We start from the raw sequence: 25,961 nt of genomic DNA on the forward strand, positions 1-25,961 counted from the left end.
ACAAGAGGAAAAAAAGAGACCTCTACTCATGCTGGGCTGTAGAGGACAGCATGAGAACAGGAAACAAAAAAACTCCTCTGCACAGAAAGCACATATATGTCCACAGTACAACATTATAGAGCACGTGACCAGCAACAGGGTTGGGTAGGGGATAAGGAGTAATCCCAGGCAACACAGCAGCCATCCGTACTTAGCCAGGCTAAGTAAACAGTCAACACACAGTCGTTATCAGGGAGTTCTTGTTCGGCTCCAGCCTTGAACCCACAGCTGGCGCCGAAGGCATATCCGCTTTATGATGTTGATGTTGTTGATTTTTCTTTTATGCGAGCAGCTCATGAGAATTTCAAAGCTGTTCTTTAACACTCCGACTCCGACGTTATTCCATCCTGTCAATGCGAGGGGCACTGATCACAGATCAAATAGTAAAAGAAAAGAGAAACAAATAAAGGGTCATTTTCATCTCTCATAGCATAGGATTAGGCTTATTATTAATGATGACTTAGACTAATAATTTATGTTAGATTGTGAATTATGCTATTGTTTTGGTATGCTGCTGTTGGTATCCAAGTTATACCTGAATTTAACCAACCGGCCACAACAGATGGCCCCGCCCCTCCCTGAGCCTGGTTCTGCCGGAGATTTCTTCCTGTTAAAAGGGAGTTTTTCCTTCCCACTGTCGCCAAAGTGCTTGCTCATAGGGGGTCATATGATTGTTGGGTATTTCTCTGTATGTATTATTGTAGGGTCTACCTTACAATATAAAGTGCCTTGAGGCGACTGTTGTTGTGATTTGGCGCTGTGTAAATAAAATTGAATTGAATTGAATTGAATTTGACTAACAGCATTATTAATAGAATGTCTTTGTTTTTCCTATTTTCTAATATAATAATGATGACTTGTAAATAAGTGGAAATCTCATGTTCTCACAGTCCTAATGGCAGTATGATGATTCTTCAAAGCTCCTGCTTTGAAACACTGGACTTTACGTCATGAAAGATTAAAATATAATATAATATATATAAAATGAAAACATCTGTGTCTGCAGCACATTCACTCAGGCTGGGTAGGAGTCAAAAACTGGCAGTGATTACAAACACAAAGACAAGCAGTCCATGCAGAGGTCACACGTACAGAGACCAAAATGAAACAGCAGTGAAAAGTAACTGGACACTGAAAAACCCAAAGCAACATGGCAGGGGACCCAGGGTTACAATTAGCCCCAAAAGAGAAAGAACTGACAAAGGCAACAAATAAACTGAGAGGAATACAGAAAGACTGGTGATTAGAAAATAAATAAGAAAAGGACTTCAACCTCTACCTGGAATACTTAAAGCTTTTATAAAGTCACTGAGTCAACACTTTCTAAGACATTTGTTTTCTTATATGCTGGGACCTCTTGTTTAGGTTTAACAGCTTTTCAGTCCATGCAGGTTAGGGTTTGGTCCCGCTCAGATAAATGATCTCCAATCACAGCGCAGCTCATAAAGATGAAAACACATACAGAGTGTGATCTGAGTTTGGTGAACTTTGTTAGTAACAAATGACAGTAAAAAGTTAATGACAAAACATGCAAAATATCCACTAATAATAACAAAGCAGAAAAACAGTCATACTCAGATTTTTACACTCTTAGTTGCTCTTGCTGTAATCTTGCTGTGATCTAATGTTCAGTACATGATAAGGGGATGTCCTGAGGATGGCATTGGTTGTCTCTGGTGATGTAACCACGAATAGGAGGAAAAGCGTCTGCCTGATGCTGGTGAAACATCACAGTACACTGGTCTAGTTTTCTTTCTAGCTGTTTAAAACTCTGGATGAGAAAATCTGTCACAACAGGCTTTCACTGACATCGATGGAGATGCCGTGCTACAGTTTTTCTTATGCAGCCTTTCCTGGTACGGAGTGTTCTTTTCTCTGCCAGTCTTCCCTTGTCTTTAAGACTCCTTGAAATGTCATCTTCTTCAACATTGAGGGGACAAGATGACACAGTGTTAGGTCATGTTACTGCATGGTTTCCAAAATAACTGGCAGGAAGTAACCAGGTAGTTAGAAAGGGACTGACGTGCTTAGAGTGACTGCACTTGAAAGGAGACACATTTATCCACTGATCTACATCACTTCACCTGGGTACGTTCTTTGAAGCTGGATGAAGACTGCTCCTTCCCTCAGTCCAATTCTAGTTTTGCAGACCAGTTGCTCTCTGAGGTCACAGTCAGCAATTGTAGCAGCAGACTAACAATTAAAATCAATTTCTTCCATTGTTTTTTCCTTTTTTATAATAACTATGTACAACATGCATCCATCTATCTTCTTCCCCCTATCCGGGGCCAGGTCACAGGGGCACCAGCCTAAGCAGAGAAGCCCAGACCTCCCTCTCCCCAGCCACCTCCTCCAGCTTGTCCAGGAGAACACTAAGGCCTTCCAAGGCCAGCAGAGCGATACAATTTCTCCAGTGTATCCTGGGTTTGCCTCGGGGCCTCTTCCTATGCTTTTGTAAAAAGAACATTAAACTCTACGACTCACAACTATTTCTTCTTTAGCTTTGGATGGTTTACCTGCTGCCTCTGACGATGGATCAGATGCCCTTTTGGGGAAGTATAGTATTTTTCTCTGCTTTGTCAAAACCTCTACAGAGCCTGTCAAGAGAAAAATATCTGTCAGCATAGAAGATATGAAATATATATATTTCGTTAGACAGCACTGAACAAACTTTGGTCAGCTGATTTCCTCTGTGCAGTGCAGAAGAGTATCAGTCAAGGTGGTGAGATGGACTCATCATTTGTGGTAGTTCTTCTGAAGAAAGACCACTGGTACCATCTGTGAGCCCAAACCACTCAAGCTGTCTGCTGCTCTGCTTCATCTGCAATTACAGCCAGCACCAGGCTGATACAATTATACCAAATACCACATTACTTTGTATGAATAAATAATAAACAAGAAATAAACTTTGGAGATGCTGAGCAGGTGGTTCCATCATCAAACTGTAGACAGCCTCTTTGTTGGAAGAGGTAATGCCTACAACAGGACTGATTCTCCATCATAGATCTATAGAGTGTGTCAACTTGTGGTATTCAGATAATAAGATTTAAGCCAGGGTGACATAGTTTTCCAGATGACCTTTGCAGACTGACTTACCTGTGTAAGTATGAGGCTCAACAAAAATCAGACTATGTAGTAACAGATAAATGAAACTCCAGCTGGGAGATGGAAATTTGCATTTCTGTCTGACTCATCTGGACAGGGACAGTGTGGCAAACTGAAAAGCGTCTCCAAAACAGCCAAAAGTGAACTTAATACTAGGAATTTAAGGGCTGGGAATTTAACAAATTGGTTAAAAAAACATAATGTGTTAAAAAAAATAACGCATTTAATCACACTTTGCAGGGAACTTTTGTCAATGCACGATTTCCTGGTATACCGATTATACTGATGCACACATCAGAGCTAGAAAGAGTTAGTTGTCCCTGACAACCCCATGACCCTACACAAAGTGTTTCAAATGTCTGGGGGCCTGCCTTAGGCGAGCAGGCCGATTGAGGCCAGCAGAGGGAGAGTCATTCTGATCAGGACATGAGGTACAGCTGCCACCCCTTTCCCCAACAGCAGGTGAGGCAAGTGGGCGATATGGTGAGAGTCTGTCCTGGTGCAACACTACCATGTGCCCCTAGCCATGCATGCGTACCAGGTACACCACCTCAGATAACACTGTCATGACTTCCGTAGGCTCTTGCCAATGACTGCAAAGTTCAGGGTCCATTTCTTGCCCACCAGCAATCTCAGGCTCAGGGCCTAAACACCAAGTCCATTGGTGTTTAGAGATCCTGCAAAAACAATAGGGCAGCAGGTGTGCACTGACTGGACTCTTGGACAGCAATTCTGTAGGACCAAAGGGCCAGTCTCAGTCACGTTGGTGTTGGCTGGTTAGGATGGCCAGTTGGGTAGCCAGGGTGCGGTTGAGGCGCTTGCCCAGGCCGTCGCTTTGAGGGTGGAGCAGTGTTTCTTTGTCTTCTCCAACCCAAGCCACTGACAGACCTGCCCAAAGGCCTTAGATTCAAAGTTACACCCCTGGTCACTGTGGAGCTCAGCAGGGACCCTAAGGTGGATAAATTTCTCCTCCACCAGCTTCTCCACTGTTGTAGCTGCACTTTGATCTGGCACTGTGTACACCTCAGGCCAATATGTGAAATAATCCATGGTCATCAGTACATACTGGTTCCCCAACTCAACAATGGTGAATGGCCCCAAAATATCCACTCCTATTCGTTCCATAGGGGCCCTCACCAAATACTGCTGCAGGAGAGGTCCCTTTTGTGCTGTACAGATATGCATGTGCAACTCCACATCTCGTTGGCACCCAGGCCAGTAAAGCCACCCACTGAGACAATGGAGGGTCTTGGCATTAGCATAGTACCCTGCTCCCACTGAGCCATGAACAAGCTTGAGCACCTGGGGACGTAGCGAATGGGGCACCAGCAATTGTAGGAGGTCTCTACCCTGTCCAGGGCCTGCCACCTCTGGTACATGAGGCCTTTTTGAAGCTCAAGGTTGTGGTAGGCCCTCATCAGCCTCCTGCTGCTGGCTCAGTGCTGTTTGACCTCATTCCTCCTGTCATTGGGAATAATGACACTCAACTGCTGCACAGGGACGTCCTTGGAGCACTTCCAACCAGCGGGGCACCTGGCCTTCTGGGTGCTTGAAGTTTAAGAGGTTAGGGATGCATGGTCAATGTGGAGGAGGAAGCGGCAGCCATGCAAGTATGGACGGAAGTGCTGTACTACCAGAACTACAGCGAGCAGCTTGCGCCGAGTAATGCAGTAGTTTTTTTTGGCTCAACCCAATGCACGGCTGAAATAAGCCACAACACATTCTCCATCTCCAATCTGCTGGGACAAGACAGCCCCAATGCCTACATTGCTGGCATCTGTGTTCACAATGAAGGACTGTTGGGCGTCAGGGTAGGCCAGAACTAGGGCTTTTGAATATAGTGTAAATACTGTAGGGGTGGCTGTGGCTCAGGTCGTAGAGCAGATCAGCTACTGATTGGAAGGTTGGTGGTTCGATTCCTGGCTCCCCCAGTCTGCATGTCAAATATCCTTGGGCAAGATACTAACCCCAAATTGCTTAATGTTTATTAATTGCACTTGAGTTTAGAAGTGCTTGTATGAATGGGTGAATGAGGCATGTTATATAGAGTGCTTTGAGTACTCTGGGAGAGTAGAAAAGTGCTATATAGAATCAGACCATTTACCATATACTACATATGTCATCTGTGTCCAGATTTGGTTTATATGCAAACTACAAAGAGCACAGAGATGTTTTCATACGGCACTCAGGTCGTCCAAGGTTAGTCTCTAAAACAACTGATCACATATAATGTGAGGGTTGCTATTACTAAAGCTCTGATAAGGTCAACTTCAAACTGGACAGACTGGATATTTCCATCCAACCACACTTTTCTGGGTTCAGATGTGCAGCTATCTGAGCAGAGACCCTCCAACACTACCTGCTTCCAGCCACCTCCTGTGTCTCTGTGTGTGTCTGTTTTTTCTATACTTGTTGCTTTCACATTTTTTCAGCCAGCTCCTGTTGAGGATGTAACCCAGTGTGAACTTTCCCTATCATTTTCACATGAAATACATTCATTTTTTTCTCAATTACAATCACATGGCCAATCTATAGATTTGTTTAGTCTTTTTTTTTTTGTAGAAAGATGATTTTCTCATAGCCATAGTAAAAGGAAAAAGCTCCATAATGTGGTTTAGGTACCCACTAGTGTTTCTGTAGCCAGCTGAGGTGATTGTGAACCACAGTAGAGAAGTCACTTTGTCTTGCATTGGTTAAATGGAACATGGCCAGTGTCTCACAGGTCAACACTCTGGGGGTATTATCATTAGTGTGTGACATCATGTTTGACTTAATGAAAGCTAGCAATTGGTTGCTGAAGCGCCTGCAGACTGCTCTCCCACCGAGCACTGCATTCATGCACAAACAAACAATGCCACAGGGCAAACAGCTGGAGACAGTAGACTGTGGGCACAGGCCCAGAAGACTGCTGCACCAGTTTAGACCAAATATAATGGTATGTTTTCAGATGCGAGCACTGGTTTATTTTTTTTTAAATATCTCATGGTCTATGAAGTGTGTGATCAACAATACTCTAACTAGTTACATGAGAGCAGTTTTATTTTCACATGTTAGTAACACAGCACATTTGTTCTATACATTAACTTGTTATTCTTTAGCTTTCAGGACTTGTTTCAGTGTTCCAGTGTACAGTTGAATAGTCATAACAACAACAACAATATTACTTCTACTACTAATAACACTAAATAATTAAACACTCCTCCATTTAAAGCAAAGAAAAAAGTTCAAGATACAGTTAAGGAAGAATAATTTTTACAAATTAACTTTTCCTTAATGAGCAATGAGACCAATGTAAAGTAAAAACTTAGAGTATGATAATGAAAATAGCTCCATATTAAAACAGTTGTGAGGTTGGAATATAGGTCCATGGGGACTTCCAATATTTGTGACAGATCACAAATTAGAATGAAGCTATTCTGGTTTTTTCCTTTTTTGTGCAGGTGTCACAGAGATTTGATCAAAATGTGACTATTTATAGCATGAACACAACACAGACCCAGGTTAGTTTTAATTTATTTTTTTCTCTAAATCCACTTTTTATTATAGCATTTAGTTATATTCTGTGATTTAGTTTAGTTTATCTAGTGTATTGTCAAAAAGTAAATGCATAGACTGTTGTTGGTTCTCCACATTAAGTTTGAATGTGCATGCATGAAAAAATTCCACCCTCATTTTCCAGACTGCAATCTGTATTCTGTGCCACTAGCCATCCTATTATCACATGCTTTTTGATATCTGAATAAGAAGTGTGCCAGACATCAACTCTGATTTAGTTCATAATGGCACGTTGCCAGCACACAGCACAGACTGAGTCAAGCCAACAAGTCTGCACTATAACGACACCCTGTATGCAGCACAGCTCACTCCCAGTCCAATCACACTATGAAAATCTCTTTGTTTCAGTAGTTAAAATGTAGCTCAGCAAAAAAAGAATATGACCAAATATCTAAATATCTCAAGCTAAAAAGAAAATTCATGTAAATGACACACTGACAAATTAAAGCAGCTCAGTGTAGCGGTACAATGTAGTGGACAGTGCAGTGCAATAACGTGGCTTGAAGGTAATGCATGTTAACAGCTGAGATTCAAATAAAATGTTAACATGAGAGGACAGAGAATGCTCTGCCAGACAGATGTGTGGCATTGTAAAGAGGCACTTCATGAAATATGAAAGATTTCTTCAATATGCCCCCATGCTGAAAAAGTCTCTTAGAAAAAGTGCACCACTGCCTGTCAGGTAAGTAGTGTGGAGGGTCATCGAAATAATCTATGTTCAGGGACCTTCTACACCACCACTTGGTTAGAAGAACACACAGTACAGTAGACCCTACAATAATACATAGAGAGAAAAACCCAACAATCATATGAGCCCCTATGAGCAAGCACTTTGGCGACAGTGGGAAGGAAAAACTCCCTTTTAACAGGAAGAAACCTCCAGCAGAACCAGGCTCAGGCAGGGGCGGGGCCATCTGCTGTGATTGGTTGGGGTGAGAGAAGGAAGACAGGATAAAGACATGCTGTGGAAGAGAGACAGAGGTTAATAACAGATATGATTCAGTGCAGAGAGGTCTGTTAATACATAGTGAGTGAGAAAGGTGACTGGAAAGGAAAAACTCAATGCATCATGGGAATCTCCGGCAGCCTACGTCTGTTGCAGCATAACTAAGGGAGGATTCAGGGTCACCTGGTCCAGCCCTAACTATATGCTTTAGCAAAAAGGAAAGTTTGAAGCCTAATCTTGAAAGTAGAGATAGTGTCTGTCTCCTGAATCCAAACTGGAAGCTGGTTCCACAGAAGAGGGGCCTGAAAACTGAAGGCTCTGCCTCCCATTCTACTTTTAAATACTCTAGGAACAACAAGTAGGCCTGCAGAGCGAGAGCGAAGTGCTCTAATAGGGTGATATGGTACAACAAGGTCATTAAGATAAGATGGGGCCTGATTATTTAAGACCTTGTATGTGAGGAGCAGGATTTTGAATGATGCATTGAGTTTTTCCTTTCCAGTCACCTTTCTCACTCACTATGTATTAACAGACCTCTCTGCATTGAATCATATCTGTTATTAATCTCTGTCTCTCTTCCACAGCATGTCTTTATCCTGTCTTCCTTCTCTCACCCCAACCAATCACAGCAGATGGCCCCGCCCCTCCCTGAGCCTGGTTCTGCTGGAGGTCGTGGCGATCGTGGCTCAAGAGTTGGGAGTTCGCCTTGTAATCGGAAGGTTGCCGGTTCGAGCCCTGGCTTGGACAGTCTCGGTCGTTGTGTCCTTGGGCAAGACACTTCCCCCGTTGCCTACTGGTGGTGGTCAGAGGGCCCGGTGGCGCCAGTGTCCGGCAGCCTCGCCTCTGTCAGTGCGCCCCAGGGTGGCTGTGGCTACTATGTAGCTGCCATCACCAGTGTGTGAATGTGTGCGTGAATGGGTGGATGACTGGATATGTAAAGCGCTTTGGGGTCCTTAGGGACTAGTAAAGCGCTATATAAATACAGGCCATTTACCATTTCCTGTTAAAAGGGAGTTTTTCCTTCCCACTGTCACCAAAGTGCTTGCTCATAGGGGGTCATATGATTGTTGGGTTTTTCTCTGTATCTATGAAGCTCCTTGAGGCGACTTTTGTTGTGATTTGGCGCTATATGAATAAAATTGAATTGATTTGAATTGAATTGTGTTATCTGGCTTCATGGACAGATAGAGCTGGGTGTCATCTGCATAGCAGTGTAAATGTATGCTATGTCTTCTAATGATACTGCCTAAGGGAAGCATGTATAATGTAAACAGAATTGGTCCTAGCACTGAACCCTGTGGAACTCCATAATTAACCTCAGTGTGTGAAGAGGACTCTCCATTTACATGCACAAACTGGAGTCTATTAGATAGATATGATACAAACCACTGCAGCGCAGTACCTGTAATACCTACAGCATGTTCTAATCGCTCTAATAGGATATTATGGTCGACAGTATCGAATGCTGCACTGAGGTCTAGCAGGACAAGCACAGAGATGAGTCCACTGTCAGAGGCCATAAGAAGATCATTTGTAACCTTCACTAAAGCTGTTTCTGTGCTGTGCTGAGCTCTGAAACCTGACTGAAACTCTTCAAATAAACCATTCCTCTGCAGATGATCTGTTAGCTGTTTGACAACTACTCTTTCAAGGATGTTGTTCACAGGCAACATACAGTTCCAGTGGTATTTTTGCTAAATTTAATATAGTCTGTGATCCATCCAGTCAAACAGATGATATCTTCTCCACATGTAGATTCAAAACAGTCCTGAAGGGTCTTTAAGTCTCAATTGTCAAACTCGCAAAAGCCTTTATGGATACAGGCTGTCATTAAACAAGAAGCCAACAATAACAATGACTAATGAGAATTGCCTCTGCAAGTAATGTGGAGGTATTGTAAAAGCTATCAGTGCAATATTGCAGAAATCTTCCTTCATAGTAACATATGCAGGATTGCATGACTTTCAGTAACTAACAGTTTTAATCTTTTGTTCCTGCCACTCAAATGAACATCTCTATCTGACCAAAAAGTTCTGAAGTGAGGTGCTGCTGCACTGTGGAAGCAGCCATGTTTCTGTGAAGCACATACATACGCCCAGTCATCTCATTGTCTCACATTCCCAAAGGTTCTTACTTCTTTGCTTAACTCCAGCTCTGCAGCCCCTTCTTCAGGATAGCAGCCTAATATTTGGAATTGTTTACACCAGGTTGTACAGGTGGGCAACAGAGAGAAAGAAAGAAAGCAGGTCATACATATTAAATGAAGTAATTTGGCATAACCAAGCACAAAATGTACTTGGTTAATGTTCAGAAGAATTATGGTTGTGGTTGAAAGAAACCAACATCGACTGGACTGGAAACAGCCTGTAACTGGTTCAGATTTATCTAAGCAGCTGTAATTATCAACCCAGACCCCTCTAACACAAGGTGCTACCTTACAGTTGTGACCAGGGATGGTTTATTTTCATACTGATGTCTGCTTTAACTGACACAATAAAGTCTGTTATCATACCAAAGCCAAGCGTCCTGTCTGAAACTGTGCTGTGTCAGCGTATAGCAATTTAACACTCAGCTCTTTCTGTCCCTGTTAGCTAACCCTTCACACCGTGGGGTTAATGCTTGTATCATTCTAATGAGGAGTGATCGACTCTGAGTATACGTTACCATTAATGTTAAAAAGACCCTTTATTAAAAACCTTTTTCTATCATGATATCTTGCAGATTTGCTCTGTTTCAGTGAAAAAGCTTTTCTCTTAAGTAAACTCTTTACTCCACAGAAACGTTCATCAGCACTTGACAAAGTAAACTGATAAAAATACAACAAAACTGAAGCTTGAGTGGATAACTACCAGACTTTGCTGTTATGAGTTGAAATGCATGTTGTAAAACTCCGGGTTACTTCCACAGTACAGAGACAAGCAGTTAGTGCTGTTTGTTTGATCGGTGCCTCTGAATATGATGGTGAATGATTGTCCGGCTCTCTGTGTTAGCTCTGCAACAAGCTGCTGATCTGTCAGGTCCCTGCCTGTCATCCTATGGGAGCCGGGTGAGGCTGGACTGGATAAGTAGGAGAGGATGCATGGATGGGTAATAATAATTATAATAAATAATCTGCCAGAGTAATACAGTAATAATGAAGAACACAAAAGTGCCCCAAAACTTCAGGCAACAACAACAAAATCAGATGTCCTGAAAACGCCAAACATGTTTTCATTATGTGAAAAACAAGAGTTGTTTATGCTTCAGTTGAAAACTGGTTGAATTTACATGTACAGTGGGGCAAAAAAGTATTTAGTCAGCCACCGATGTGCAAGTTCCCCCACTTAAAATGATGACAGAGGTCAGTAATTTGCACCAGAGGTACACTTCAACTGTGAGAGACAGAATGTGAAAAAAAAATCCATGAATCCACATGGTAGGATTTGTAAAGAATTTATTCGTAAATCAGGGTGGAAAATAAGTATTTGGTCACCTCAAACAAGGAAAATCTCTGGCTCTCACAGACCTGTAACGTCTTCTGTAAGAAGCTTTTCTGTCCCCCACTCGTTACCTGTATGAATGGCACCTGTTTGAACTCATCATCTGTATAAAAGACACCTGTCCACAGCCTCAAACAGTCAGACTCCAAACTCCGCCATGGCCAAGACCAAAGAGCTTTCAAAGGACACCAGGAAAAGTATTGTAGACCTGCACCAGACTGGGAAGAGTGAATCTACAATAGGCAAGCAGCTTGGTGTGAAAAAATCAACTGTGGGAGCAATCATCAGAAAATGGAAGACATACAAGACCACTGATAATCTCCCTCGATCTGGGGCTCCACGCAAGATCTCATCCCGTGGGGTCAAAATGATCATGAGAACGGTGAGCAAAGATCCCAGAACCACACGGGGGGACCTGGTGAATGACCTGCAGAGAGCTGGGACCAAAGTAACAAAGGTCACCATCAGTAACACACTACAACGGCAGGGAATCAAATCCCGCAGTGCCAGACGTGTTCCGCTGCTGAAGCCAGTGCATGTCCAGGCCCGTCTGAAGTTTGCCAGAGAGCACATGGATGATACAGCAGAGGATTGGGAGAATGTCATGTGGTCAGATGAAACCAAAGTAGAACTTTTTGGTATAAACTCAACTCGTCGTGTTTGGAGGAAGAAGAATACTGAGTTGCATCCCAAGAACACCATACCTACTGTGAAGCATGGGGGTGGAAACATCATGCTATGGGGCTGTTTTTCTGCCAAGGGGACAGGACGACTGATCCGTGTTAAGGACAGAATGAATGGGGCCATGTATCGTGAGATTTTGAGCCAAAACCTCCTTCCATCAGTGAGAACTTTGAAGATGAAACGAGGCTGGGTCTTCCAACATGACAATGATCCAAAACACACCGCCCGGGCAACAAAGGAGTGGCTCCGTAAGAAGCATTTGAAAGTCCTGGAGTGGCCTAGCCAGTCTCCAGACCTCAACCCCATAGAAAATCTGTGGCGGGAGTTGAAAGTCCGCGTTGCTCGGCGACAGCCCCAAAACATCACTGCTCTCCAGAAGATCTGCATGGAGGAATGGGCCAAAATACCAGCTACTGTGTGTGCAAACCTGGTAAAGACCTATAGTAAACGTTTGACCTCTGTTATTGCCAACAAAGGTTATGTTACAAAGTATTGAGTTGTATTTTTGTTATTGACCAAATACTTATTTTCCACCCTGATTTACCAATAAATTCTTTACAAATCCTACCATGTGGATTCATGGATTTTTTTTTCACATTCTGTCTCTCACAGTTGAAGTGTACCTCTGGTGCAAATTACTGACCTCTGTCATCATTTTAGGTGGGGGAACTTGCACAATCGGTGGCTGACTAAATACTTTTTTGCCCCACTGTATGACATTTATGATTTCATTCATGATGCATGAAGACTGTTACACGCAGTACTGATGTGTACGAATATATGTGGTGTTTGGATTAAAGTACACTGATCCTGCTGTGATGTGGGCTGATACACTGTGAAAGACAGAGAGACTGAGAGGGAAATACAACGATGCTGAAAGAAAAAGATTTTGAAGAGAAATGCACGACACTAGAAAGAACTGCCAATAGAAACATCCCTGCAGCTTTCTTATTCTTGCTCTGATTATAACTGCTGCTGCCAAATCAATTAGATAAAGTTGTAACCACAGTTATTGTGGAAAGATACATACATTTAAAATGTCCTTTTGGAAAATAGATCGTCCTCATGGACGTCCGCAAATAGTGGAGGAACAAAACTGTTCAAATGTGTGTTGTCTTTCTGCTTTTTCTCACAGGTCTGATTCGTTTGCAAGAGCTTATAAAGGCGCCTTCACGGTACAACATCCGGTTAAAGATTCGGCAGCTGCCTGCAGAAACCAAGGATGCAAAGCCACTCTTAAAGGAGATGAAAAGGGGAAAGGAGTTTCATATTATCTTTGACTGTGGCCACGAAATGGCTGCTGGGATACTGAAGCAGGTACGAATATTTGTTGTTGTATTTTGTCCTCTTCTAAATAAAATAACCACAAAAACTCTCAGTTCCTAACCAACTGAGTAACAGCTGAACAGTTTAAAATAAGTCTGTCCTGCAATTTCAACTTGTATGTTGTGATGGACGAGCAGTAAAGCAAAGTCAGGCACAGCTTAGAGTCGAAAAACAAACTTAAATTAAACCAAAAAATCTAAATCTTGGGCCCATAAAAGATGTCAGAGTAACTGAACTCAACAAACAACACTGCCACCCCAAACAAACTGACCTACCCCAACGAGACAAAGGGGAAACTTAAATAGTGACTGATCAGCCCACAAAGACACAAAAAGGGGGCAAACACACAAAAACCTGACTGAAACTATCCCAAAAGGTTGATTCTGTTCATCTGGATGTTTTCAGAATCATCATCATCAGGGGACTTCTTCAGTCTCAGCTGACTGCAGCTTTGTTGATCGGTAATAGAGTAACATAGTGTACACTCTTAAGTGCCAGGAGGATTCCCAGGAGTTATACATCGGAGAAACCAAACAACCTCTGGGGAGGCGGATGGCACAACACAGAATCAAGGAAATGACCTCACAGCCCATTGTTCATTCAGTGGTGCTAGTTTACGTCATTGTGCAAATAAACTGAGAATACAGTATAATGTGATTGTAGAAATAAATTAATTCTAAACCAAAACCAATTCTTTACTATCCTGTAAATTAAATCCTATATTTAAAGAGAGACAAATATAAGTGTAGTGTGATGTAAGAGTTTCTATTGTAGCGCTGTGATGTTTGGTAGATGCTACCCACGATGTGTGGCTGTAACTGCAGCCATCACAATGTAAACAATAGTTTATTTTGATGTATTTAAAACGGTATTGATGTTTGTGAGCCGGTTCCAGTATTTCCACACTTCAAATTCTTTACATTGCTTTTGGGCAGTGTTGCATTAGGATAAAGTTGTAGTCCTGGGCGACCGGTTACAAGATGAGCTTGTAACCGGAAGGTTGCTGGTTCGATCCCCAGTTCTATCTGTCTCGGTCGTTGTGTCTTTGGGCAAAACACTTCACCTACTGGTGACAGCCAGAGGGGCCGATGGTACGACATGGCAGCCTTGTTTCTGTCAGTCTGCCCCAGGGCAGCTGTGGCTACAACTGTAGCTGCCTCCACCAGTGTGTGAATGTGAGAGTGAATGAATAGTAGCATTGTAAAGTGCTTTGGGTGCCTTGAAAAGTGCTATATAAATGCAATCCATTATTATTATTATAGTCTGGGCATCTGCAAACCACTGTTGCAATGCAGCAACATCCAGGGCTGTGAGATGGTCATCTCAGTGGAGGGAGGCGGGAATGGTGGAATTTGGCACCTCTCAACCACTTCATCTCTTTCCACTTCCAGGCTCGCTAGCCTGCGACAGCAGACCCATTCCACAGTTCCACTCCACAAACTGCCAGAGTGGGTCATTTTCACTGTGTCAAACAACCCGAAAAAGTTATCTCTAGAAGTTTGGTTGTTTGCCTAGTTTGTAAGATTTGACAAAAAAAAGCATTTAAGATGAAGTTTTATTGTTTTACTTTGTAAATATAAAATGTATTTTAGACCCAATAATAAGCAACAGGTATGACAAACAACACTAACCTACACTTACTTAAATGAAACTTTTAAATTATTTAATTTTGAAGAAGGTCATTTTGAAAAAGTTTGGATAACTTATGGTATCCAAATGAGTTAAAATAAAGTAGGTATTGAAAGGAACTGTGAAACATGTCATGGCTACAAGAAATACAAAATAAGAAACACATTTTAATACATTTCTAATCAGTTATAGAAGTGAAACGGTGAAGGTTTATCACACTGCCCACCTCCTCTTCACTGGACCTGTAGCCTTTCTTTCTCATCCACCCTGTTGTATGTTAGTCTATAACCTTTAACCTCACCGCTTCTGCTTTTCAGGCCTGTAACCCATTGTAGGTCTGAGACTCTGCTCCAGTGTAGTTTGCACAGACTGGACTCTGCTCAGTTCAACTGAGCGTACGCCTCTGCTGTCGACAGCTAGCGACCTTCTCTACATGTCCTATCATCAACTCTGCTCTGGTTCAATATTTCAACCCTCACTCACTCAGCCCTGCAATATTTATTCATCGCTTATCTAACTGCAGTCTCCTGTTATCATGTTTGTTTATCCACTCTGAGGAATCACAGCCAAAAAACTTTAGTTATGATTATATTGTATTAAAGCACTGGTTGACCCCCCCGTCCAGGAAGCCACAGTCTGCGGTCAATCGGCTGCGGCCAACTTCCCAAAAGAGAGGGCAATCTGTCTTAGCAGTTCACAGAGTTTAACATGAGAATATTTAACATGTTCAAAGTAAAGATTCAATTTTCAGTTCAAATTCAGATGTGCACCTATCTGACGGGGTAAAAGCAGTCGGGGGAAGCTGCTCGTTTTGCAGACACTCAGCTTTTGTACCGATATGTCAGCAGGATTCTAAGTAATTATTCAATCAGTAAAACACTAAAGATTCTACTAATCAAACCCAACTCTCTTATATATTTATCTATCAGTGACATCCAGCCAGCACTGGACCAATGCCTCCAAACTGCAAATGAATGAGCGAATGAGTGAAGCCGCTGCTCCTGCACTGACTGTACTGCAGTCATTTCTTCTTTTACTGTTATGCTGTTTTGTGGATCACAAGGTTTAAAACCACTTAAACACACACACAAAGTAACTCCACCAGAGCGCCTATTTCGGGTCACTTTTGCCGGTCCAAGCCCGGATAAGGGAGCAGGGTTGGAATTGTGACATTAAAAAAAACAATAATTGCTAAAAGAAATGTAATCTGTAGTTCTAAATAAACGTTTTTTACTCATCCTTACATGATGTTATGTTTCTCTACTACAACGTACATCATTTAGCAACTTTTAGGACAGCCAATAGCGATTTTCCTTACTGAGGAGTTGGCAACACTGCGAGGGAGGAGGAAGGTAGTGACGTGGCATTTTCAAACCATATCGTTTTATCCTTCCACAATGAGAAGCAAAAATTTCCAGCTTACTTAGTTAATTTAAGTCAACTCAAATAACCTGAGTTAATCAGCTCTTTGAAAAAAAGTACTTAAACTGAGTTCTAATAACAAATTGATAAAAACTGAGTTCAGTCTGCTTAATATGTTTAATTAAACAGAATATTAGATTTTACAGTGTAAAAACAGACTGGTGCTGCCGGCATCTTAAAGCAGCTGTTAATATAAATAACACAGAATTGAATTAAACTGCAGGACTGTGGTAACTCACTTAACAAGCATTCATAATTCTCCTGCCTGAAAGATTTATAAAATATTGAGGACGACACGATTCAATTCCTGTTCTCTGTCACTCTCCCAGGGTTTTTAATCAGTGTCATACTGCTAGATTGCTGGGGAAGGTCAAGGTTGCCTTTCATTAATAATGTCAGAAAGAATCACTGCTAATGACAAGTAATGAAAGGTTTGAACGTCTGATATTCTCATTACGTGACTCACCAATTAGTTATAAGTACTCATAGCAATGAAGGTGTCCAAATACCCATGGAACCAATACTTCCAGTTTGTGTTTCTGGGTTCAAAAACCAGAGAGACGTGGTGTTTAGAGACAGTGTCTCAACCTTTCTGATACCCCTGACACGTACGGGATCACTGAGTTTGTCCTTCTCTCCTGGATCACCTGGAGCTTTCTTTAGGAGCCTTCCCAGCTTTGACAAATGTCCAGTTATGTTAGTTTTTGGTTGTTCTTGCGTTTTTCAATTGATTGAGAAAAAATGTGATTGGACTGTTATTTAAATCTAAGTTAATCTAAATGTAATGTAAGTACTCCAGAAATATCAGCGACTCTTCTTCTAATCATGTTAATACTGATGTGTAACAGCTACTTTCATTTCATTGAATGTGTTTTTCTGTTAGTTTGTTTTCTTTTCCCCAAAGAAAAACGTTTCTGGCACATCCAGGATTTTGTACTATGTGAGTCTCCACTGAGGCTGGGCTGGTTTTCAGACTGAGCTGTGGAGTGTTTCTCAAGGTTTCTCACCTGTTAGCAGCAGCATCATCCCTTCCTGTCCCCTTATACATCCTCTGTGCACAGCTGTAGTCTGTGGTTTGTTTATGTACCGGAGTAGGTAATCCCAAATGGAGTATACAGTCATCACCACACAGCACAGACACATACAAGCAGCTCCTGATGATCCAAACCCAATAGCCACACAGTTAGTTCGGATCATAACAGAATAATACAGAGTAGAGGTTCTTTTTTTGGAAACACATTACTTTTGTAAAGGTGTTATTACCACTGCTGAATTTTGTTTCCCAGTAGAATGTATGGCTGTTACAGCAGGCGAGGGGAGACTGAGTCATACTGAGTATAAGCATGACAGAAGTCTCATTTTCATGTTAACTTCAGCATAAAATAGAAAATGGAGTTGATGCAAACCAAATTTTCCCCGCTGACCAGATTTTGTTATATTTAAAAAACTAAATAATATAATATTTTATATTAAATAAATTATTATTTATTTAGTGCCAGATCACAACAATAGTTGCCTCAAGGTGCTTGATACTGTAAGGTAAAGACTCTATGATAATACAAAGAAAACAAATAATTTGAGTGAGTGAAAAAATCTGAGTGAAGAAGAAACACTCAGTCCGTTGTGGTTTTAAACCCAATGTTAAAAGCAGACCTAAAATGTTCTGGTTCCACAGAAGCGGATTGGAGGCTGAACCCATGTGGAAAAGAAATAGGAAAAGACTTGCATCAGCCTTAGCTTGCTTCATATAGTGAATCATATAAGGCTTATATGATTTACTCGTTTCTCATCACTTTCATATATTGATTTAGGAAGTATCCAAAACATACAAGTTTCATTATATAATTATATCTGTTTTCACTCTTGGTCCCATTCTACTTTTAAAAGCCCAAGGAAGCACAACAGTCTCAAAGTGCTCTGTGGTGGTGATCCAGTACTATGAGGTCTTTAAGAAAAGGTGGGGACTGATTATTCAAGACCTCATAGGTGATTATAAAAATGTAAATTTTGAATCTAGATTTATCAGGGAAGCCAATGAAGTATGAACAAAATATGCAGCAGCATTTTGGATTAACTGAAGGCTTTTCAGGGAGTTTTTAGGACTTCCTGATAATAATGAATTACAGTCGTCCAGCCTGGAAGTAATAAATGCATGAACTAGTTTTTCAGCGTCACTCTGAGACAGGATATTTCTAACTTTAGAGATGTTGCACAAAAGGAAGAAAGCAGTCTTACATATTTGTTTAATATGTGCATTGAAGGACGTGTCCTGGTCAAAAATGACTCCAAGGTTCCTCACAGTGTTACTGGAGGCCAAGGTAATGCCATCCAGAGTAAGAATCTGCTTAGATACCATATTTCTAAGATTTTCAGGGCCGAGTACAATAACCTCAGTTTGATCTGAATTAAGAAGCAGAAAGTTAGCGGCCATCCAGGTCTTTATGTCTTTAAGACATTCCTGCAGTTTAACTCATTGGTGTGTGTTATCTGGCTTCATGGACAGATAATTTAGGAGTAATCAGGATGCTACAACACCAGGCAGACGCTGCAAAGAAAGCCCTTACAACATGTGGTTATCCCAACTGCGCCTTCATCAAATCAGTGAATATGGAGAGAAAAGAAGGTCTGACACCAACTTGGGGGAAAAAAGAATGACAAATGGAACAACAATTAGGTTTTGAGATCCCTTTCTAGGCCCTTAATGCCCACTCACATTTTGCACAAGATGATCTCAATAGGTCACATGATGGGATGAGGTAAGGGCTCACAGTGGTTTCACCTCAGACCTCTGCTGAGAATGACCCACACCTTTATCACAACTTGGCTTATGTGATGAGACAAATTCTCAAAAGTGGGTCAACGACCCTCTTAACCTCCTAGGACCTGGCGTCCACATATGTGGACATCACCATCCATCCATCCATCCATTCGCATCCGCTTATCCTGTTCAGGGTCGCGGGGGGCGCTGGAGCCTATCCCAGCTGTCATAGGGCGAGAGGCGGGGTACACCCTGGACAGGTCGCCAGTCTGTCGCAGGGCCAACACACAGAGACAGACAACCATTCACATTCACTCGCACATTCACACCTATGGGCAATTTGGATTAACCAATTACAGTGGGGCAAAAAAGTATTTAGTCAGCCACCGATTGTGCAAGTTCCCCCACCTAAAATGATGACAGAGGTCAGTAATTTGCACCAGAGGTACACTTCAACTGTGAGAGACAGAATGTGAAAAAAAAATCCATGAATCCACATGGTAGGATTTGTAAAGAATTTATTGGTAAATCAGGGTGGAAAATAAGTATTTGGTCAATAACAAAAATACAACTCAATACTTTGTAACATAACCTTTGTTGGCAATAACAGAGGTCAAACGTTTACTATAGGTCTTTACCAGGTTTGCACACACAGCAGCTGGTATTTTGGCCCATTCCTCCATGCAGATCTTCTGGAGAGCAGTGATGTTTTGGGGCTGTCGCCGAGCAACACGGACTTTCAACTCCCGCCACAGATTTTCTATGGGGTTGAGGTCTGGAGACTGGCTAGGCCACTCCAGGACTTTCAAATGCTTCTTACGGAGCCACTCCTTTGTTGGTGGAATTGAACTCAGGACCTTCTTGCTGTGCGGCAACAGTGCTAACCACCGTGCCACCGTGCTGCCGATACTCAAAATACTCAATTATGTTCTACATGGGACTGATATCCACGTACGAGGACATTATACTGCTACTGTTCTATCAACATTTTAAACAAATATCCTCATATGTGGCTCTTAATTTTCTTAAAAACAAAAATAAGGTAAAAAGAAAAATCTGGTAATTCTTTGTTTTTACATTCATCGGGTCCCAATCAGCCCAAATATCAAAGAGAAATTAAAAATGCTGCTGTGGAAGAGTTCAGGTCTTAGGAGGTTAAGGGACAATCCCCATAGGATTTAAATACCTGGGACTCTCACCATTTGGTTTTAGAACTGAAGAAGCTTCTTTGACGACAGCTTCAAGAAACTGAAACAGTCCAGTCACTTTCATTCCGCACTCCTTACACTACCATGACTCACAGCCTGTACAGACATAGATGTAATGATATATCTGTCATGAGTAATTCTTTTGTATGCAGTGAAGATGTAAAACTATTAACAAGATCATAATGTGGAAGTCTGCAGCTCACATACAAATATGTCTTCCTGCTTTGTCTACAAAGCCGTGACATTATTTAAAGAACATTAAGCGTCTTGTCCTCTCTTTGTGGGAGTTGTGTTCTGCACGTTACCACGCCTTCTCACACTTTCAGGGGTGCTTGGCCAGATGGGATATAACATCTGTCCAACATGTTATGCATGATCAGTTGGACATGCTTGCATTTCTTCAAGGGTTGTTCTCATACTAACTCTTTTCACCATGAATTAGTAGAAGCTCTATTTCAGATATCCAGGTTTTATGCTCTTTGTCTTTGTCTAAGCCTTTGAATGCAACTAGCAATTACAAATATATTACTTCTTTTCAAAACACAACTTACTAATGGAAAAATGTATCAACATTTGGCTTTATGCATTCAGTGAGCAAAACGAAAGGCATTTTCAGTTAGATGTAGTGTTTTCTAGCCTGAACCTGGTAATGAATAGCTGATAAAATTAGCTAATAAAGCAACTTGACCCTTGAAATGTTCAGCTAACATATCATGTAAGTAAATAAATACATACAGTCATGGCCAAAAGTTCTGAGAGTGACACAAATATTAGTTTTCACAAAGTTTGCTGCTTCAGATCTTTGTGTGAGTTGTTTCTGTGATGTATTATAATTATTAATTACAAGCACTTCATACGTTTCAAATGCTTTTATTGTCATTTACATCACATTTTTGAAAGAGTCGATATTTGACCAGTGTTGGCCCTTCTTTTTCATGACCTCTGCAATTCGCCCTGGCATGCTGTCAATCAACTTCTGGGCCTGACTGATGGTGACCCATTCTTTTGTAATAATGCTTGGTGTTTGTGAAAATTAGTGGGTTTTTGTATGTCATGTTTGTTTACCTCTTTGGGGTTCACCACAATTTGTCAATTGGATTAAGGTGTGGAGAGTTTTCTGGCCATGGACCCAAAATTTCAGTGTTTTGTTCTCCGAGCCTCTAAGTCATCACTGTGGCCTTATGGGGCGGTGCTCCATCAGGCTGGAAAAGGCATCGTTCCTCACCAGACTGTTCTTGGATGGTTGGAAGAAGTTCCTGTGGGAGGATGTTTTATTCATGGCTGTGTTTTTTGTCAAAATTGTGAGTGAGCCCACTCCCTTGGATGAGAGGCAGCCCCACAGATGAATGGTCTTAGGATGCCTTACTGTTGGGTGAAACAGGACCGACGGTAGCACTCACCTTTTCTTCTCCAGACAATCTTTTTTCTAGATGCCCCAAACAAATGGTAAATGGCCTGCATTTGTACAGCGCTTTTCTAGTCCTTAAGGACCCCAAAGCACTTTACACTACATTCAGTCATCCACCCATTCACACACTGGTGATGGCAGCTACATTGTAGCCACAGCTGCCCTGAGGCACACTGACAGAGGCGAGGCTGCCGGACACCGGCGCCACCGGGCGCTCTGACCACCAACAGTAGGTAAACATGGGGTTAGTATCTTGCCCAAGGATATTTGGCATGCAGCCAGGAGGCAGCCTGGGATCGAACCACCGATCTTCTGATTAGTGGCTGACCTGCTCTGCCACCTGAGCTACAGCCACCAAACAATTGGAAAGGGGCTTCATCAGAGAAAATGACTTTACCTCAGCAGGCCACCTTCCAAAAGTCTTCACCTCACTGTACGTGCAGATGCACTCACACCTGCTGCCATTCCTAGCAAGCTCTGCAATGGCGGCACTCCAATCCTGCAGCTGAATCATCTTTAGGAGACGGCCCTGGTGCTTGCTGGAGTTTCTTTTGTGCCCTGAAGCCGTTTTCACAACAACTGAACCTCTTTCCTTGAAGTTCTTGATGATCCAATAAATGGTTGATTTAGGCGCAATCTCAGTAGCAACAACATCCTTGCCTGTGAAGCCGTTTTTATGCAACGCAATGATGGCTACACGTGTTTCTTTGCAGCTAACCATGGTTAACATGAAGAACAATGATTTCAAGCATCACCTTCCTTTTAACACATCCAGTCAGCATGACATCATGATCTCCAACCTTGTGCTCATCAACATTCTCACTGAGTTAATGAGAAGATTATTGTAAAGATCTCAGCAGGTCTTTCTATGGCAGCGATGAAGTGCAGTGGTGATGGGTTTGTTCGGATTAAGCATCAAGGACTTTGCATTTCATCTGATCACTCTTCTCAACCTTCTGCAAATTGTTATCATAAAAACAAACTTGTGAAAACCAAAATTTGTGTCGTTCTCCAAACATTTGGCCATGACTGTACATACAAATGTAGATTAAATGCTGTGCTGAGCTGACCCCCAAATATCTGTTTGGCTAGAGAGCCTTTATTAGTCCAGTGCAGCTTTTTCTTTGGTGATGCTAACGCAGACAAAGGGCTTGATGTCCAGTTTAGCAGCTGGCTGGTTTTTGCTTGCTTACACAGTCAGATTCTCACTGGTAAAAAAAAATTTGAAACCACATCAGCGCTTTGGTGTCCTTATATAGAGTTTGGTACATGGGCTGATCCTTATATGCTACTTTAATGTCTGCTGTTTGTTAACATCAGTGATTAGCTGACTCTATTTCTAGGCTACTATTAGCTAGGGCTGTTGCTCACTGTTGATGCTGGGAGCAGAAGAGAACAACTGAGGCAAGGCGTTATAGTAATTATTCATCTAATAGATCATAAAACAATCTCGCAGAACAACTTTGAACTTTTTTTCCTCAAGAGTATGACAGTAAGAAGTCAGATTATTTTTTCACTAGAAGAAAAGTGTTACATGAAAATGTGCCACATTCAGACTCAGAGTCTTGTGTGCTACAAGCACAATGAGCACATTTGGTTTTGCTTTTAGAAGATGTATTTATTGTTACAGGAACATATCCGTCTTTGTGATGACATAATGCAGTAACACAAACCTTTGCATATTCAGGGATTAGTACTCTGCAGACTGCTTTGTTATTGAGAAATGTTAAATCGTTTTACATACCATGTTTACACTTTCACGCACTGAAAACAGTTTAACACTGGAAAAATATGTTTTTGATTTTTTGAAATAAAAATAAACAAAAGCAGCTCTTTTACAATAGCTCCACTCTGCAGTGCTTAATACTACTTGTGAATGTTAGTTTGGTGATGCTAATGTTCCAGATGTTCCACAGAATTATGCATATTGTACTTTAGCAGTATTCTAAATGTATGATCACCCTGGGCGCTGTGTCCTGCCTCGCATGGTTGTGTTTTTGCTGGGCTAAAGCAGTGTAGCACAATATATGCCTTCTCACATTACATGGTAACACAGCGATGTAGCCTTACAAAACAGTGTGTGTGTGTGTGTGTGTGTGTGTGTGTGTGTGTGTGTGTGTGTGTGTGTGTGTGTGTGTGTGCAGAATATGACAAAACATTTTATCTGCTTCCTGATTTATTTATAAATCTCTCCCAATGTGCCCCCTTCTGTCACTGTCTTTCTTAGGCTCTTGCCATGGGGATGATGACAGAGTACTATCACTATATATTTACCACACTGGTAAGTAGAGTCAGAGACTGTCCTGCACAGTCATTTCTTCATCAGATCGAACTCACAGTTCCATATCGCCATAAAGATTTGTTGCATGGTCAAAACATTAGATGGTGCAGCTTCTCAATCTTCATTTCATTTATTTTTCTTTCAGTGGGTGATTCATTTTCCAGAGCCAAAGAAAATAATATCACACTACTTTGTAACATCTTATTTTCTCTTGGTTTATCCTTCCTTTATCAGCTGATGATATCTTTTAATATGAATCATCTTCCAAATGTTTCTTCATTCCATCATATTTTTCCTCCTTTTTTCTGCTTCCTCTTTTTGTTATTGTTTGTTCATTGTTCTTCTTTTTCATCTTTTTCTTGATTAATAGTTTAGTCTTACTGTGTAAAAAGTGCTACTAATTCCACCCTGAGCTATGGTATGTATGTAACATACAAAGTATGTCGCCTTCTGACTGAGTCTTCCAGTCTTGTGTAGTCTTGTGACTACAAGACTCAGCAGTCCATCTGCACCTAAAGGTCAAAGGTCACTCTTTGAGGATGTCAGTGTTCACATTTTGGACAGAGAGGACAGATTGTCACGGTCTGCGGAGGCAGACCGTGCGGAAATGTGTGTGGTGGACCCAGGAGGATGCAGGAGTGGAGTTAAACAAAAGCGAGCCTTTTATTCTGGCTGATGAAAGGAACAAAACAGAGTGAGGGCAGCATAAGAGTAATAGTTAAACAGAAACCTAAACTGGACATAAACTAAGGCAAAGCTATGGCTGGAGATACGGAACACAGGGGGTGGTAACATAGACGACGCGACGCAGACTGTATGAAACACAGAGACTAAATACACATGAGGGATGATCAGGGGAAGTGACCACACATGGGAACGCAGCTGACACACATGAACTTAACAACAGGACAGGAGGAGTAAAACTGAATACACTGACAGTGAATGCAGGCCTTCAAAGTAAAACAGGAAACATGAGACATGAACCGGGGAGACATAGTACAGGGGGAGGTGACATAACTGACAGCATGAACTTGACAGTACAAGACACACAGACATAAACACACGAAGGGCAAGGGAGACGTAATGCAGGGGTGATATATACAAATGGCTGGACTACCTTAGAGAACCTAAACAAATAATAAACATCAAAATAGGCTAAGCATAACACACTGGGTCACATGACCCAGGACCATGACACCACCCCCCCACCAAGGGCTGGCTCCAGACAGCCCTAAACCAAAAGAAACAGACCACCGAGCCCGGGCGGGCGGCGGGGGACCAGGACGGAGGGACCAGAACAAGAAAGAAAAAACAGCCAACAAAAAACACTGGAGCACGTGACAACAGTCCAAACATAGCTCAGGGGGTCGGCCCGGAGGGCGGCAACCCAACAGGCCACGCCATCTCCCATCAGGAGGCTGTCCATGCGGGAGGCAGTGGCGGTGCAGTTCAGGAGGCCGACCCGGAGCCCACGGGCACAAGAATTCAAGGGTCACACGGTCGGGGGGCCGACCAGGCGGGCGCCACAGGTGACAGAGCCGGTCAGGAGGCCAGCCGTGCGGAAGGCAACGGCGGCGGCGAAGGGGACGGCGAAGCAGCTCAGGGGGCCGACTGCGCGGAAGGCAGCGGTGGCTCTCCAGTGTCAGGCGCACTGGCCGAGGCCCGGTGGGCACAGGACCAGACGAGGCAGGACCAGGCGGTGGCGTGCCAGCCACAGGCGACGGAGCCGGACCAGGCGGTGGCGTGCCAGCCACAGGCGACGGAGCCGGACCAGGCGACGGCGAAGCAGGAGCTGAGGCAGAGGCTGGACCAGGCGACGGCGAAGCAGGCGCTGACGCAGAGGTTGGACCAGACGACGGCGAAGCAGGCGCTGACGCAGAGGCTGGACCAGGCGACGGCGAAGCAGGCGCTGACGCAGAGGTTGGACCAGGCGACGGCGAAGCAGGCGCTGACGCAGAGGTTGGACCAGGCGACGGCGAAGCAGGAGCAGAAGCCGAAGCTGGACCAGGCGAAGCAGAAGCCGGACCAGGCGATGGCGGGGCCGGAGCAGGCGAGGCAGGACCAGGCGAAGCACAGGCAGAAGCTGGACTAGGCGAAGATGAAGACTCTGATGAAGCTGGA

At 42.6% G+C, this 25,961-nt stretch overlaps 1 protein-coding gene across 1 annotated transcript in view; it reads left to right on the top strand.

The window, feature by feature from the left end:
- The window catches only part of grik2 (glutamate receptor, ionotropic, kainate 2), a 346,902-nt gene that overhangs the window by 89,000 nt on the left and 231,941 nt on the right, over positions 1-25,961 (top strand). The window contains exons 5-6 of the mRNA XM_080897244.1: positions 12,944-13,125; positions 23,787-23,840. Of these exons, the coding sequence (XP_080753370.1) occupies positions 12,944-13,125; positions 23,787-23,840 (236 nt within the window). The remainder of the gene's footprint in view (positions 1-12,943; positions 13,126-23,786; positions 23,841-25,961) is intronic.

This window comes from Rhamphochromis sp. 'chilingali', assembly GCF_963969265.1.
Source record: "Rhamphochromis sp. 'chilingali' genome assembly, chromosome: 11".
Taxonomy (NCBI): domain Eukaryota; kingdom Metazoa; phylum Chordata; class Actinopteri; order Cichliformes; family Cichlidae; genus Rhamphochromis; species Rhamphochromis sp. 'chilingali'.